The sequence below is a fragment of the Danio rerio genome, chromosome 23 (genome assembly GCF_052040795.2).
Source record: "Danio rerio strain M-AB ecotype USA chromosome 23, GRCz13ab, whole genome shotgun sequence".
NCBI lineage: Eukaryota > Metazoa > Chordata > Actinopteri > Cypriniformes > Danionidae > Danio > Danio rerio.
In genome coordinates, this window is record NC_141043.1 from 34,520,387 (window position 1) to 34,533,520 (window position 13,134).

A 13,134-nucleotide genomic window follows, 5' to 3' on the forward strand; every position below is an offset into this window, starting at 1 on the left:
ATAATATAATTATTTTTAAAAAGCGTATTAATAATAATAATAATAATTAAAGCTGCAAGCAGCGATGATAGGGACCTCGCACCCAGGCTCACCGCCGCCCGGTGGCCTCAGGATGACAGAGAACAGCGAACAACATTAATTTAAGCCGATATATATAAAGAACCTGAGAAAATCACAGATTTATGTCGAACGTCCTCCTGTCAGCAGGTGACGCTTTAACTGTGACTCAAGATTGTTATATAGATGCCTTCAGTAGAAGAGTCTTATCAACCATGTGAATTTTCAGGCAGATCGGACGTTGTTTGGCTGAGTTATAAGCCAAACTACCTTCTGGCAGCAGGTGGCGCTATGACAGACTCAATTTTTTTACGTAGATGTCTTTAGGAGAGGATTTTAATCAACCATGTGATGTTTCAGGCAGATCCGAGATTGTGTGGCAGACTTACAAGCTAAACCACTTTCTGCCAGCAGGTGGCGCTATGACAGACTCAATATTATTATGTGTTCAGGAGTAGACTTTTATACACAATGTGAAGTTTCAGGCAGGTCAGACATTGTGTGGCTGAGTTATAAGCCAAAATTCCTTTTGTCAGCAGGTGGCGCTATGACAGACTCAATATTGTTATGTAGATGTGTTCAGAAGAGGACTTTTATCAACCATGTGAAGTTTCAGGCAGATCTGAAATTGTGTGGTTGAGTTATAAGGACTTCCTGTTTCATGGCGAAGCATTGAGGTTTGTCATGCCGCCACGGACACGCCCCTCTGCAAAAACTCTAGATCTTCACAATATATCACCGATAGAGCTTTCAGATGACACCACTCAAATTTGGTGCTGATACGATAAATTTTGTGGGAGGAGTTTGTTACTTTGTAAATCATGTCATTTCCTGTGGCCAGCAGGTGGCGCTATAACTCTATCTAGATATCGGCATGTAAATGTGTTCAGGTCAGGACTTTTATCAAGCGTGTGAATTTTGAGGCAGATTGGGTAATGTATGCCTGAGTTATAACGACTTCCTGTTTAGTGGCGAATCGTCAAAGTTTGTGAGGCCGCCACGGACACGCCCATCGATGAAAACTCTAAAGCTTCGCAATTTCACATCACAAAGGCTTTAAGATGACAAAACCCAATTTTGGTGTTGATTGGATAAAATCCCTAGGAGGAGTTCGTTAAAATACAACGTCTGAAAATGGCAAAAGCGCCACTTTTTCGCCACAGGAAGTTAAAAATATCCGACTTCCTGTTGGGTTTGAGATATGGCTCCAAGAGACTTTTTCGTATATTTTGGTGTGTTTGAGGTGTGTGCCAATTTTCGTGCATGTGCGTGATTCGTAGATCAGGGGCTCGTCCGATTAATTTTCGTAGGTGGCGCTGTTGAGTCAATTTGCCACGCCCACTTCAATATTGTCATGTGGATGTGTTCAGGAGAGGACTTTTATCAACCATGTGAAGTTTCAGGCAGATCGGACATTGTGTGGTTGAGTTATAAGGACTTCCTGTTCCATGGCGAAGCGTTGAGGTTTGTCATGCCGCCACGGACACGCCCCTCTGCGAAAACTCTAGATCTTCACAATATATCATCGCTAGAGCTTTTAGATAACACTACCCAAATTTGGTGCTGATACGAAAAAATTTGTGGGAGGAGTTTGTTACACTGTAAAACATGTCATTTCCTGTGGCCAGCAGGTGGCGCTATAACTGTATCTAGATATAGGCATGTAAACGTGTTCAGGTCAGGACTCTTATCAAGCATGTGAATTTTGAGGCAGATCGGATAATGCATGCCCGAGTTATAACGACTTCCTGTTTTGTGGCGAATTGTCAAAGTTTGCGAGGCCGCCACGGACACGCCCATCGACGAAAACTCTAAAGCTTCGCAATTTAACATCGCCAAGGCCTTTAGATGATAAAACCTAATTTTGGTGTTGATCGGATAAAATCCCTAGGAGGAGTTCGTTAAAATACAACGCTTGGAAATGGCAAAAACGCCACTTTTTCGCCGCAGGAAGTCAAAAATATCCGACTTCCTGTTGGGTTTGAGATATGGCTCCAAGAGACTTTTTCGTATGTTTTGGCGTGTTTGAGGTGTGTGCCAATTTTCGTGCATGTGTGTGATTCGTGGATCGGGGGCTCGTCCGTTTAATTTTTCTAGGTGGCGCTGTCGAGTCATTTTGCCACGCCCACTTTCGAGACCCATATCAACCTGCTATTTACACCGGGCTTGGTGTGTGTGCAAATTTTCATGAGTTTTCGGGCATGTTTAGACCCTCAAAAGTGCCCCGGTAGGGGGCGGAATAATAATAATAATAATAATTAAAGCTGCAAGCAGCAATGATAGGGACCTCGCACCCGGGCTCACCGCCGCCCGGTGGCCTCAGGATGACAGAGAACAGCGAACAATAACAATTTAAGCCGATATATATAAAAAACTTTTAAAAATCCACAGATTTATGCCAAACTTCCTCCTATCAGCAGGTGGCGCTATGACTGTGACTCAGTATTGTCATGTAGATGTCTTCAGGAGAATAATTTTATCAACCATGTGAAGTTTCAAGCAGTTCTGACATTGTGTGGCTGAGTTATAAGCCAAACTACCTTCTGCCAGCAGGTGGCACTATAACTGACTCAATATTGTTATGTAGATGTGTTCAGGAGAAGACTTTTATCAACCATGTGAACTTTCAGGCAGATCGGACATTGTGTGGCTGAGTTATAAGCCAAACTACCTGTTGCAAGCAGGTGGCGCTATGACTGTGACTCAATATTGGCATGTAGATGTCTTCAGGAGAGGACTTTTATCAATCCTGTGAAGTTTCAGGCAGATCAGACATTGTGTGGCTGAGTTATAAGGACTTCCTTTTTCATGGCGAAGCGTTGAGGTTTGTCATGCCACCACATACACGCCCCTCTGCGAAAACTCTAGATCTTCACAATATATCATCGCTAGAGCTTTCAGATACACAACCACCCAACTTTGGCGCTGATATGAAAAAATTTGTGGGATGAGTTTATTACTTTGTAAATCATGACATTTTCTGTGGCCAGCGGGTGGCGCTATAACTGTATCTGGATATCGGCATGTAAACTTGTTCTGGTCTGGACTTATATTAAACATGTGAATTTTGAGGCAGATCTGATAATGCATGCCTGAGTTATAATGACTTCCTGTTTTGTGGCGAATCGTCAAAGTTTGTGAGGCCGCCACGGACACGCCCATCGACAAAACCTCTAAAGCTTCGCAATTTAACATCGCCAAGGCCTTTAGATGACAAAACCCAATTTTGGTGTCGATAGGATAAAATCCCTAGGAGGAGTTCGTTAAGATACAAAGCCTGGAAATGGCAACAATGCCACTTATTTGCCGCAGGAAGTTAAAAATATCGGACTTCCTGTTGGGTTTGAGATATGGCTCCAAGAGACTTTTTCGTATGTTTTGGCGTGTTTAAGGTGTGTGCCAATTTTCGTGCATGTGCGTGATTCGTAGATCAGGGGCTCGTCCGTTTAATTTTAATAGGTGGCGCTGTCGAGTCATTTTGCCACGCCCACTTCATTATTGTTATGAGGATGTGTTCAGGAGATGACGTTTATCAACCATGTGAAGTTTCAGGCAGATCGGACATTGTGTGCTTGAGTTATAAGGACTTCCTGTTCCATGGCGAAGCGTTGAGGTTTGTCATGCCGCCACGGACACGCCCCTCTCCGAAAACTCTAGATCTTCACAATATATCATCGCTAGGGTTTTCAGATAACACAACCCAAATTTGGTGCTGATACGAAAAAATTTGTGGGAGGAGTTTGTTACAATGTAAAACATGTCATTTCCTGTGGCCAGCAGGTGGCGCTATAACTGTATCTGGATATCGGCATGTAAACGTGTTCAGGTCAGGACTCTTATCAAACGTGTGAATTTTGAGGCAGATCGGATAATGCATGCCTGAGTTATAACGACTTCCTGTTTTGTGGCGAATCGTCAAAGTTTGCGAGGCCGCCACGGACACGCCCATCTACGAAAACTCTAAAGCTTCGCAATTTAACATCGCCAAGGCCTTTAGATGACAAAACCAAATTTTGGTGTCGATCGGATGAAATCCCTAGGAGGAGTTCGTTAAAATACAACGCCTGGAAATGGCAAAAACGCCACTTTTTCGCCGCAGGAAGTCAAAAATATCCAACTTCCTGTTGGGTTTGAGATATGGCTCCAAGAGACTTTTTGGTATGTTTTGGCATGTTTGAGGTGTGTGCCAATTTTCGTGCATGTGCGTGATTCGTGGATCGGGGGCTCGTCCGCTTAATTTTTCTAGGTGGCGCTGTCGAGTCATTTTGCCACGCCTACTTCCGAGACCCATATCAACCTGCTATTTACACCGCTTTTGGTGTGTGTGCAAATTTTCATGAGTTTTCGGGCATGTTTAGACCCTCAAAAGTACCCCGATAGGGGGCGGAATAATAATAATAATAATAAAAAACGGAGCAATTCCAATAGGGCCTACGCACCGTTTCGGTGCTCGGTCCCTAATAATAATAAAAAACGGAGCAATTCCAATAGGGCCTACGCACCGTTTCGGTGCTCGGTCCCTAATAATAATAAGTGCTGTACTGTCACTATGTGTGTGTATGTGACACTGCTCAGACTCTTGGTGGCCATATGGCTACTGTGCTCAACACTTCAGTCCACATCTGTTGTGTATTAAAGACCTAGTTCTGCTCAGTACACACCTGGGTGGCCTTTCCACACACACACTCATTTCATGCACACAAACACGCTCGAACTTCAAACCGCACGATCAAACTTTTCAATTATCACATAGTATAGATTCATGTTTCCCAGTCTTTATGTATTTAAAATACTCCCACAGCAACACCAAAGCATGAATATAACTGATTCTTTACACCAAGTCATTTGGTGATCAATGGTATATGATCACAATTGTTTTTTACCTAGAAGTCACATTTTCAGGGTGCTATTTTAGAAAAACAAACTCAATGCTATACTAGTATATGTAACAGTACATACAATTGCTGCCTGATAGAGTTTCTTAGTAAGTACACTTCTTTCAGAGTAATTGTTTTAGTCAGTGAAATAGTTTTCAGGAAAATGCAATAGAAAACTCTCTCGCACTTCTTGCAAAAAAAGTGTGTATGTGAGATAGATACAAATAAATTCAGAACTGCACAAGCTACTATAAACTCACAATTGGAAGAATTAAAAGTTTTTTCCATATAGTTGAGAAAATTAAACAATTAAATGAATATAAACACAAACTTATTGCCCTACAAATCAATGCCTTTCTTATAACACATTGCATATGCACATATCTGACATGGGCCGGTATAAGATTCTGACAGTATGATAACCTTCGATAAAAATATTACAGTTTCATGATATTGTGGTTACTGCACTAAAATATGTTCTTCATGTTCAAACTCAATGTTTTAAAACTTTTTCCTCTTTGAACACAATCTATTTTTTATTATTATTATTATTTAACCAGGAATGTCCCATTGAGATATATCTCTTCTATCAGGGAGTCCTGGTCAAGACAACAAAAATGTGTATCACAATATACAGATACACCAAAACAGTATAAACCATAATTAATTGTTAAAACAGGTGCACTGTTCTTAACTGACAGTGTTGAAAATATTTTTAAGTATAGCGATAGATAGTACGGATTTCATATGTAGTATATCTTAAAGCTTATTTCATACATATGGAGCATAGTTAGAAAATGCAGATCGACCTAATTCTGTGTGAACAAATGGCATCTCTAAGTAAGACTATATCTGCTGATCTAGTATTATACGTTTTTGAACAGTACTCCAACAAACTAAATATGTACTAGAGTAATTTACCAACTAAAGCTTTAAAAATAAAAACTAAGATGTGTTTATGTTGGAACAGTGAACACTGCGCTCAGAATAAATAACTCAAATGAATCATTGACCTCTGCTGTCTTTATTAGTTTCAAAAAGCACAGATTATTTACAATTTAAAACAGCATCTTTGGATATCTGTTCTGCTGGAGATAATGTTGTGCTAAAAACAAAAAAAAACAAAAAACAAAAGAAAACACAAAACAGAACAGAACAAAACATAACCAAACACAAAACAAAACAAAACAAAAAACTAAACAAAATTTAACAGAAAAAAACTTTAACAAAACAAAACAGAAAAAAAGTGTAAAAGAAAATCTTAAATATACCGTAGGAACGATATAGCAATGGTTTTTGGCGTTTTAAAAACTTTACTCTTCCAAACGCTGTATACCTTGAAAACAGTTATCATACCATGTCTATTATGCACGTTTTAAGAGGCCTCACTTGCCCCTTTCATTAATAATAAGTGTAATGGATTTAACAAAGAAAAATCAATATCTTCCCAAGCACCTCCTGGGACAAAAGCACCCTTGGTTGAGAATTACAGATAGAGAGAGCAGATTAGATGTTATTTCAAGACTCTGTTCTAAAGTCTGACACATTAATGAAGTAATAAATTCAAGAGAGGACATTAAGATCATCTTCTGTCAGATCCACTATAAAACACACTCTCAGAATTGTGTGTGCTGTGGTTTAACTCACGCTCTGTTCATTCAGATCCTGTGTATTCTCCATCAGTTGAATTTCCACTCCACAAAGCTACAGTCCAGACACCTGCAAATGAAGGATGCTTTTAAAATCGCCATAAACACAATAGAAAGCACAGACATCGCTCTCTCTCTCTTATTTCGGTCTCTCTCTCCCTTTGTGTCTGTGTGTATGTGCATGTAGGAGGGGAAGGAAGATGTCTGGTAACTTCACTATCTCATAGCCAGCTAGACTGAAGTAAAGACAATTTACAGAAGTAAACATTAAACAATGGGTTGAGTGAAATGTAATCGATGTAACACTGATAAAAATGATTCATTGGATTTACTACATTTTTAAGGGTAAGTGGTTGCAAACAATTTATATGCGCTGAATTTAAGCAAATGAAGTGTAGTACTGTTCAACTTAATTTGTTTGTTTAAATCCAGCCTATATTAATTGTTTGCAACCACTTACCCTAAACTATTTTAATGAATCCAATGAATCATTTTTGCAGTGTACAGAAGCAAAAGCTATCTGTCCCGGTCATGGTGATGCTAGCATGGCAGTAGTCACTAAAAAACATCCAACCATCCCCCTTTTTGTCCCATCCCACCCTCCATCTTTATCTTTCTCTCTTCCCATCCTTCCCCTGTCATTTAAAAGCTTGAAACTTCTGTAAATTGCTTTGAAACCTCCTGAGGCCTCAGTAATGAAAAGCACTCTTATTCAAAAACTCTGAAAGACTTTGAAAGCCGCGGGATCGGGAGAATGGGGTTATTTTCTGTCCTGCCGCAGGTACCAGACAGCTGGTTTACAAACCTGCCCGCAACGTGAAGTTTTAACTTTAAACCTGTGCTCTGGGCGTTAGAGGATTTGTGATGCAAACTATGTACAGAAGAAATAAGTCTCTAAAACAACAAACTGTATGAAAAAGAAAAAAGGGTGTTTAAGGGCAGGGGTTCCCAAACTTTTTAGCCTGCAGCCCCCAAAATTACAATGCCAGTGACACACAGCCCCCAATATCCTCTGAGGTGGTTATAAATATATAAACTTTGCACACTGGTGTACACATACCAATACGCCCAAGTCTTTTCATCCATTAATTTTGAAGAACGCCACTCGGAGACCATCCACCAACTTTAGTTGTGGCCTGTGTTTATTTTTAATATACATGAGTACTGTAAAAATGTCAGAAAGTTTAACCTGGTGCCATAAAATCAATGTACTGTGTCTTTAATATGATGTAATCACTTCAGGGGTAATAAAAAATGGGAAATGGGAATGGGGCATTTTGGGAACCACTGTTTTAGACAACCTACAAAATTTGTCAAATGCAGTTTATGTTTGATTCAAAGATATTATCTACTCTTTAATTACTGAACCAACCTGAAAACTCAGGGCTCTTTTGGTTCAAACTTGGGTAAAATGGCCAACTGAACTGTTTAATTGAATAAAATCTTGATTAGGCTGAATCATAAATATTATAGGGTTGGGGGAATTACGCTAATTAGTTATACATTTTGACAGTCCTGACTAATTTAATACTCTAGACCAGGGGTTCCTAAATCTTTTTGTATGAAGGGGAAAAAACCAAATGAGATAAATATACCAAACTACAGTATATTACAGTTGTCATTAGTGAATTCCTAATTTATTTTATAATATTTTAAAATAAATAGAAAACCTTTTTTTAAAGGGTATTAACTAATGCAGTATAACTTGTTATGAGTAGGTATGAGTGGAGTTCAATGCTGAATACACTAGTCAAGAAGAATCTGCCTTTGACTTCATTTGCTCACCAAAGTTTTTGTATGTTGGGTGACAGTGTGTACATTTAAACTAATTCTGATTCATTTACATTATTTAATTGAAACATTTAATATTAATCAAATTTGAACAATTAAACAAACAAAAAAAAAGTGTTATATTCAATTTGAATTTACTATCTCTAAACCATCGCCATCACTCCCCCTCTCTTCTCAGATGGGATGCTGGGCCAAATCAAAGGTTACCATGGGCCAACTTTGGCCCCTGGGCCCTAATTTGCGCATCTCTTCCCTAGATCTATCAATATGACTCAAAAACGTACAATTTAAGAAAAAATGATTTAGTATTTTTTGCATGTGGAAACATTGTTTTAATGGGATCAGGATTCAGTCAGGATTTAGATCATGTTGTTTTTCTAAAAAAAATTAACTAAATCTTTGGCACTGAACCTGACAGCCTGTGATCACCATGCTATATGTTAACTGTAACTATATGTTGCTATACTTTATGAATTATGCAAAACTGTAATAGCATTAATATTGTAGCTATGGAGTAGCGTTTGAAACTAAGGTGTGCAATATGAATGCAATTTTATTAATATTACTTACTTTTTTATATACACTACTGGTCAAAAGTTTGGGGTTAGTAGGATTTTTAAATGTTTTAAAATCAGCTTATCCTGCTCACCAAGGCTGCATTTATTTAATCAAAAATACAGTACAGATTGTAAAATTGTGAAATGTGATTGCACTATAAAATAACTCTTCAAAAGTAGTTCATCATTTAATTGAACCTTTTATTCCAGTGATTTTACAGATGATTTTCAGCTTTATTACTCCACGCTTTAGTCACATGGTCCTTTAGAAATCACTCTAACATTAATTATTATTTTTAATATTATTAATGGAAATAGTAATAAAAGCATAAATTACTGGAGTTATAATTTCATTTCAAACTACACACAATAAGAAAGCAGTTATTTAAAATTTTAATAAATATATCTACAGGTTAACACTTTTTTTACATTTAATAAATGTCGCCTGGATGAACAGAATAAGTTTCTTTGAAATAATCATAAAAAACTGACCCTAAACTTTTGACCAGTATAGTGTATGTAATTTACTGTATTTTAGTATGGAGAACTCTGCTGTGACACATAAATTTCCTTTTGGGATTAATAGTCTAAACAAACAAATTAACAAACAAACAAAGAAAAAAAACATTTTTTTTTTAATTAGGCAGACAAAAACATTAAGTAACTAATGCCTAAAATATTGATTTAATGTTCATTTTAACACTTACTTAAATGTAATTTTCATCAATTCATTAACAGTCTTCACTATTCCTTCTCGCAATGTTTGTTCAGGAATATGATTTAATTTCTGTAGATATTGATTACAATGACCTATCCACAGAACAATGGATGTAATAGGAAGTCCCCATAAGGCTATAGTTTATGTGTGTAAGAGAGAAAGAGAAAGAGAGTTGAAGGGCACAGTTTGAAGAGCAGATCATTTGAATTTTTCATTTGCTTGGTGAAGCTCTATTCTGAAATTCTAGCCTTTAATGCTCAGGCGGGGGAATGAGCTGAGCAGCATTGATTTTTACTGTTATCACTCAGTGCCCTCTGAGCCTACTGTCCTCTCTCTGTCTCTCTCTCTCTCACACACACACACACACACACACACACGCGCGCGCGTGCGCGCGCACACACACACACACACACAGAGAGACAGCAGAAGACACATTACTCAAACCATGTAATGAGAAGGAGCTGAAATTTATTTTCCTTCTTTCAACATATACATTTTCGAATCAAAAGCCACTGATGTGCAACAAATGTCCCCGGTCAAAACATTTGATATTTGTCAAGCACAACAAAACATTCTGGGGATTGTAAACAGTCCAATTACAGCACATCACTCCGTCTCGAAATAACAAAGCGAGCCAGAGCGCTTTTTACTGCTATTGTCATGAAAGCACGCGGAGCGTTTAGTGGTTCAGCATTCAGTGCGCGCGATTCGACACAGCTGCGGCACGAGCGAAACGCGCAGGAAAGCCAAAGACGACAAAGCTTTCGTGTTCCTCCCTTTAAATCATCACCGTTCACCCCACAGTCAAAACACGCAAATTAATAATAAATAAACAAGCTAGATGGATAACAAATGGGTTTAAGCTAAGTTTGTCTAAAGGGGATGTTTCTGAATTAATGCATCGTGTAGATTCATTAATCATTATTCCGCTGATTTCATTATTCAGGTTTACATGCCTTATTAGGTTTAATAGCATTGCCTAAAATGTTTTCCTCTCCACTGTGTCATTAAACTGCCTAATTAAAACGTCATTTTAAAAAGTTTTACTGTTTAGAAAAGCATCTGTGCTGGTGTTTAAAAGAAACGAAAATGATGATCAAAAGCATCTAAATGCAAAAATGAAGATTTAGCGAACATCAAAACTCATCCGATGCAACAAAGAATCATTTAAAAACTTTTCTTAAGAGTGCAATAAATATGTCCATTATTTGATCATTTATTTTGTCAGTCAAACAAGGTGTCTTGCAATCTTTATCAATGTAAAAGTGCTTACAAGTCTCGAGTTTTCCAGTTAAAGGCCTAGAGATGGCCAAAGAGGAGGTCGCTGGTGTTGTCTTATGTAATTGTTGGCTAGTACACTCCATCTTATTACCAGGCACCAGAGCGACCTGTGTGTTGTGAATTATTTCGTGTTAAGTGTGTAATCTAATCCGGGCTCCTTCTCCAGTATCGGCTCGAGCTGCTATCGACAGCGCGAGAAAGCGACCAATGGCCAACGCGCAGTGAAGCGGCTTTAGTGTCGGGATGATATTCCCGTTTCCTCCGTATCAAATACAAACACAAACTCCACGTGCACGGGAAAACGGACATGGCACGCGCGATCCAAGCGGACAGTGGGAACCCCCAACACAACCACGAGCATTCCTCTATAACCATTTCCATGAAAAAGTTATCAAATCAAGACATTAATTAAACTACCGGTCAAAATAACACTTGAATTATTTTCATCACGGATATGGACATATATCCATCATGGATATGGTACATTAAAAATAAAATAAACAATACAATGTACTCATAATTAACCCGTGCCGGCGAGCGTTAGAGTGAACGTTAGCATCATTTTCATCAGTTATTTGTTTCCCTCTTTCATTTTATTGGGTCATTTCTACTAGTTATTTCTAGTTGTCAAAACACCACATCAATGTTTACAATTTAGAGATGTCTGTTTAGATGAGTTCTGTAAAAAGTTCTGACTTTGGCACCCCTGACACTTTTTGATCATTTTCAGAGAACAGTTCAGCTTTCAATTTCAGTGCCCTAAAATTTGAACCCCGATGTGTTGCAAACTTATTTTATTAGCTAATGTTTTATAGGTGGTCTAATGCGTTAAACCTGCAATCCAGTTTGCCTTTATGAGCCCCAATTATTTTCTCAGACATAAACATTTCATAAAAGTATCCAGCTTGAGCAGGTGCTCCAACAAACCCCTTTTACGCGTTGTATGTGGCCACATAAATATTCATAAAACTTGTAAAGTTTCTGAATAGTGAACTATTTTATGGAAAAACTAAATGGGTACTTACTCTTATGAGTTGTGCGTTGCAACGATTTTCAAACTCTCCAGAAGGTCCGTTCCCTTTCACTGTGTTGACATGCTCATCCAAAAATATTCAAGTGGTCTAGCTGCGTGAAGCGCGAGGAACAGCTCGTGCCAGTCAGTGCACGCGCTGTCAGTGAAGTCCTCCCTAAGTTCATGAGAGCTGCACTGGCCGCACCGGAGCGGAACGCTCCAACCAACAGATCCGCACTATAGCCAAACTCCGAGGAGCGCGGTCTTGCACTAGCCGTGTTTTCCGCTTTAACTGCTGATCCTGAAGTTAACGTGAGCACACGCGCACTCCGTGCTCTACTTCATTATTAAAGTTCTCTTGCAGCGGCGGAGCAGGAGCGCTCAAAGATGCGCATGCGCGCAGCTGCCATGAGGGGTGCTGCTGTTGGCTCTCACCCAAGCCAGTAATGGGGCACAGCACAAGGGCCAGGATGAGGCTTTTATTAATAGTTTCGTCCCAGTGATCAGCTCAGTTTTATTTACCACCACCACACAACAACAACCAAGTCAATCCCAATTGTCTTGGCTTGGGATCAGATTTGCTCACATTTGAATTAAGCACTCTTGCATTAGGCTTCTACCTATCCTCTGATAGAGCAAGGACCAAGGAAAGGTAGCTAATCTAATTAAAATGTATCAACACTCAGAGCCAAACCATTTAATTAACTTTTTATTCGGTTTATTCAGTCAAATGTTTCAAACACGTCCTAACATGATGGTGGACAATGCCTGATGAAGTTCAAAGCAGAGTAGAAAAGTTTACAAAATCGAAATCATAAAAAAAAAACATTTATAAATAAATAACGATCAAGGGAAAATCATTCTACACGTTTCATTGCTTCGACTTGCATTTAAATATACATGTAAATGCAAGAAGCTTGTGCCCAGTTGACACTGGATTCAAAAGTCTATGTTTGGTCAGGTCTGACCTGCAAATTCATATAATGAATTCACATCATGCTAACAGAAGATCCACACACCAAAACATGATTTTTTTTAACTGAAATAAATGAATGCAACCTTACAAATACATGATAGCAGCATTGCAGTAAAATGATCAAATATTTTTACATTTTGGAAACTAGTTGAATTGTGCTTTATGCAGACATCGCAAAAGTGTGAAGTCATAATCCAGCCATTGCCAAGTCTAGTG

At 38.6% G+C, this 13,134-nt stretch overlaps 1 protein-coding gene across 53 annotated transcripts in view; it reads right to left on the minus strand.

Moving 5' to 3' along the window:
* eya4 (EYA transcriptional coactivator and phosphatase 4) overlaps positions 1 to 13,134 on the minus strand; it is a 178,925-nt gene that overhangs the window by 63,002 nt on the left and 102,789 nt on the right. For 37 of the 53 annotated variants that reach the window (XR_015522817.1, NM_001442793.1, NM_001442791.1 and 34 more), the window contains 2 exon segments: positions 11,956 to 12,291; positions 6,582 to 6,653 (listed from right to left, as the gene is read on the minus strand). Coding sequence is in view for 52 of the 53 variants with exons in the window: in NM_001442793.1 (NP_001429722.1) it covers positions 6,582 to 6,614 (33 nt within the window). In the remaining variant the exon portion in view is untranslated. 53 annotated transcript variants of the gene reach the window in all.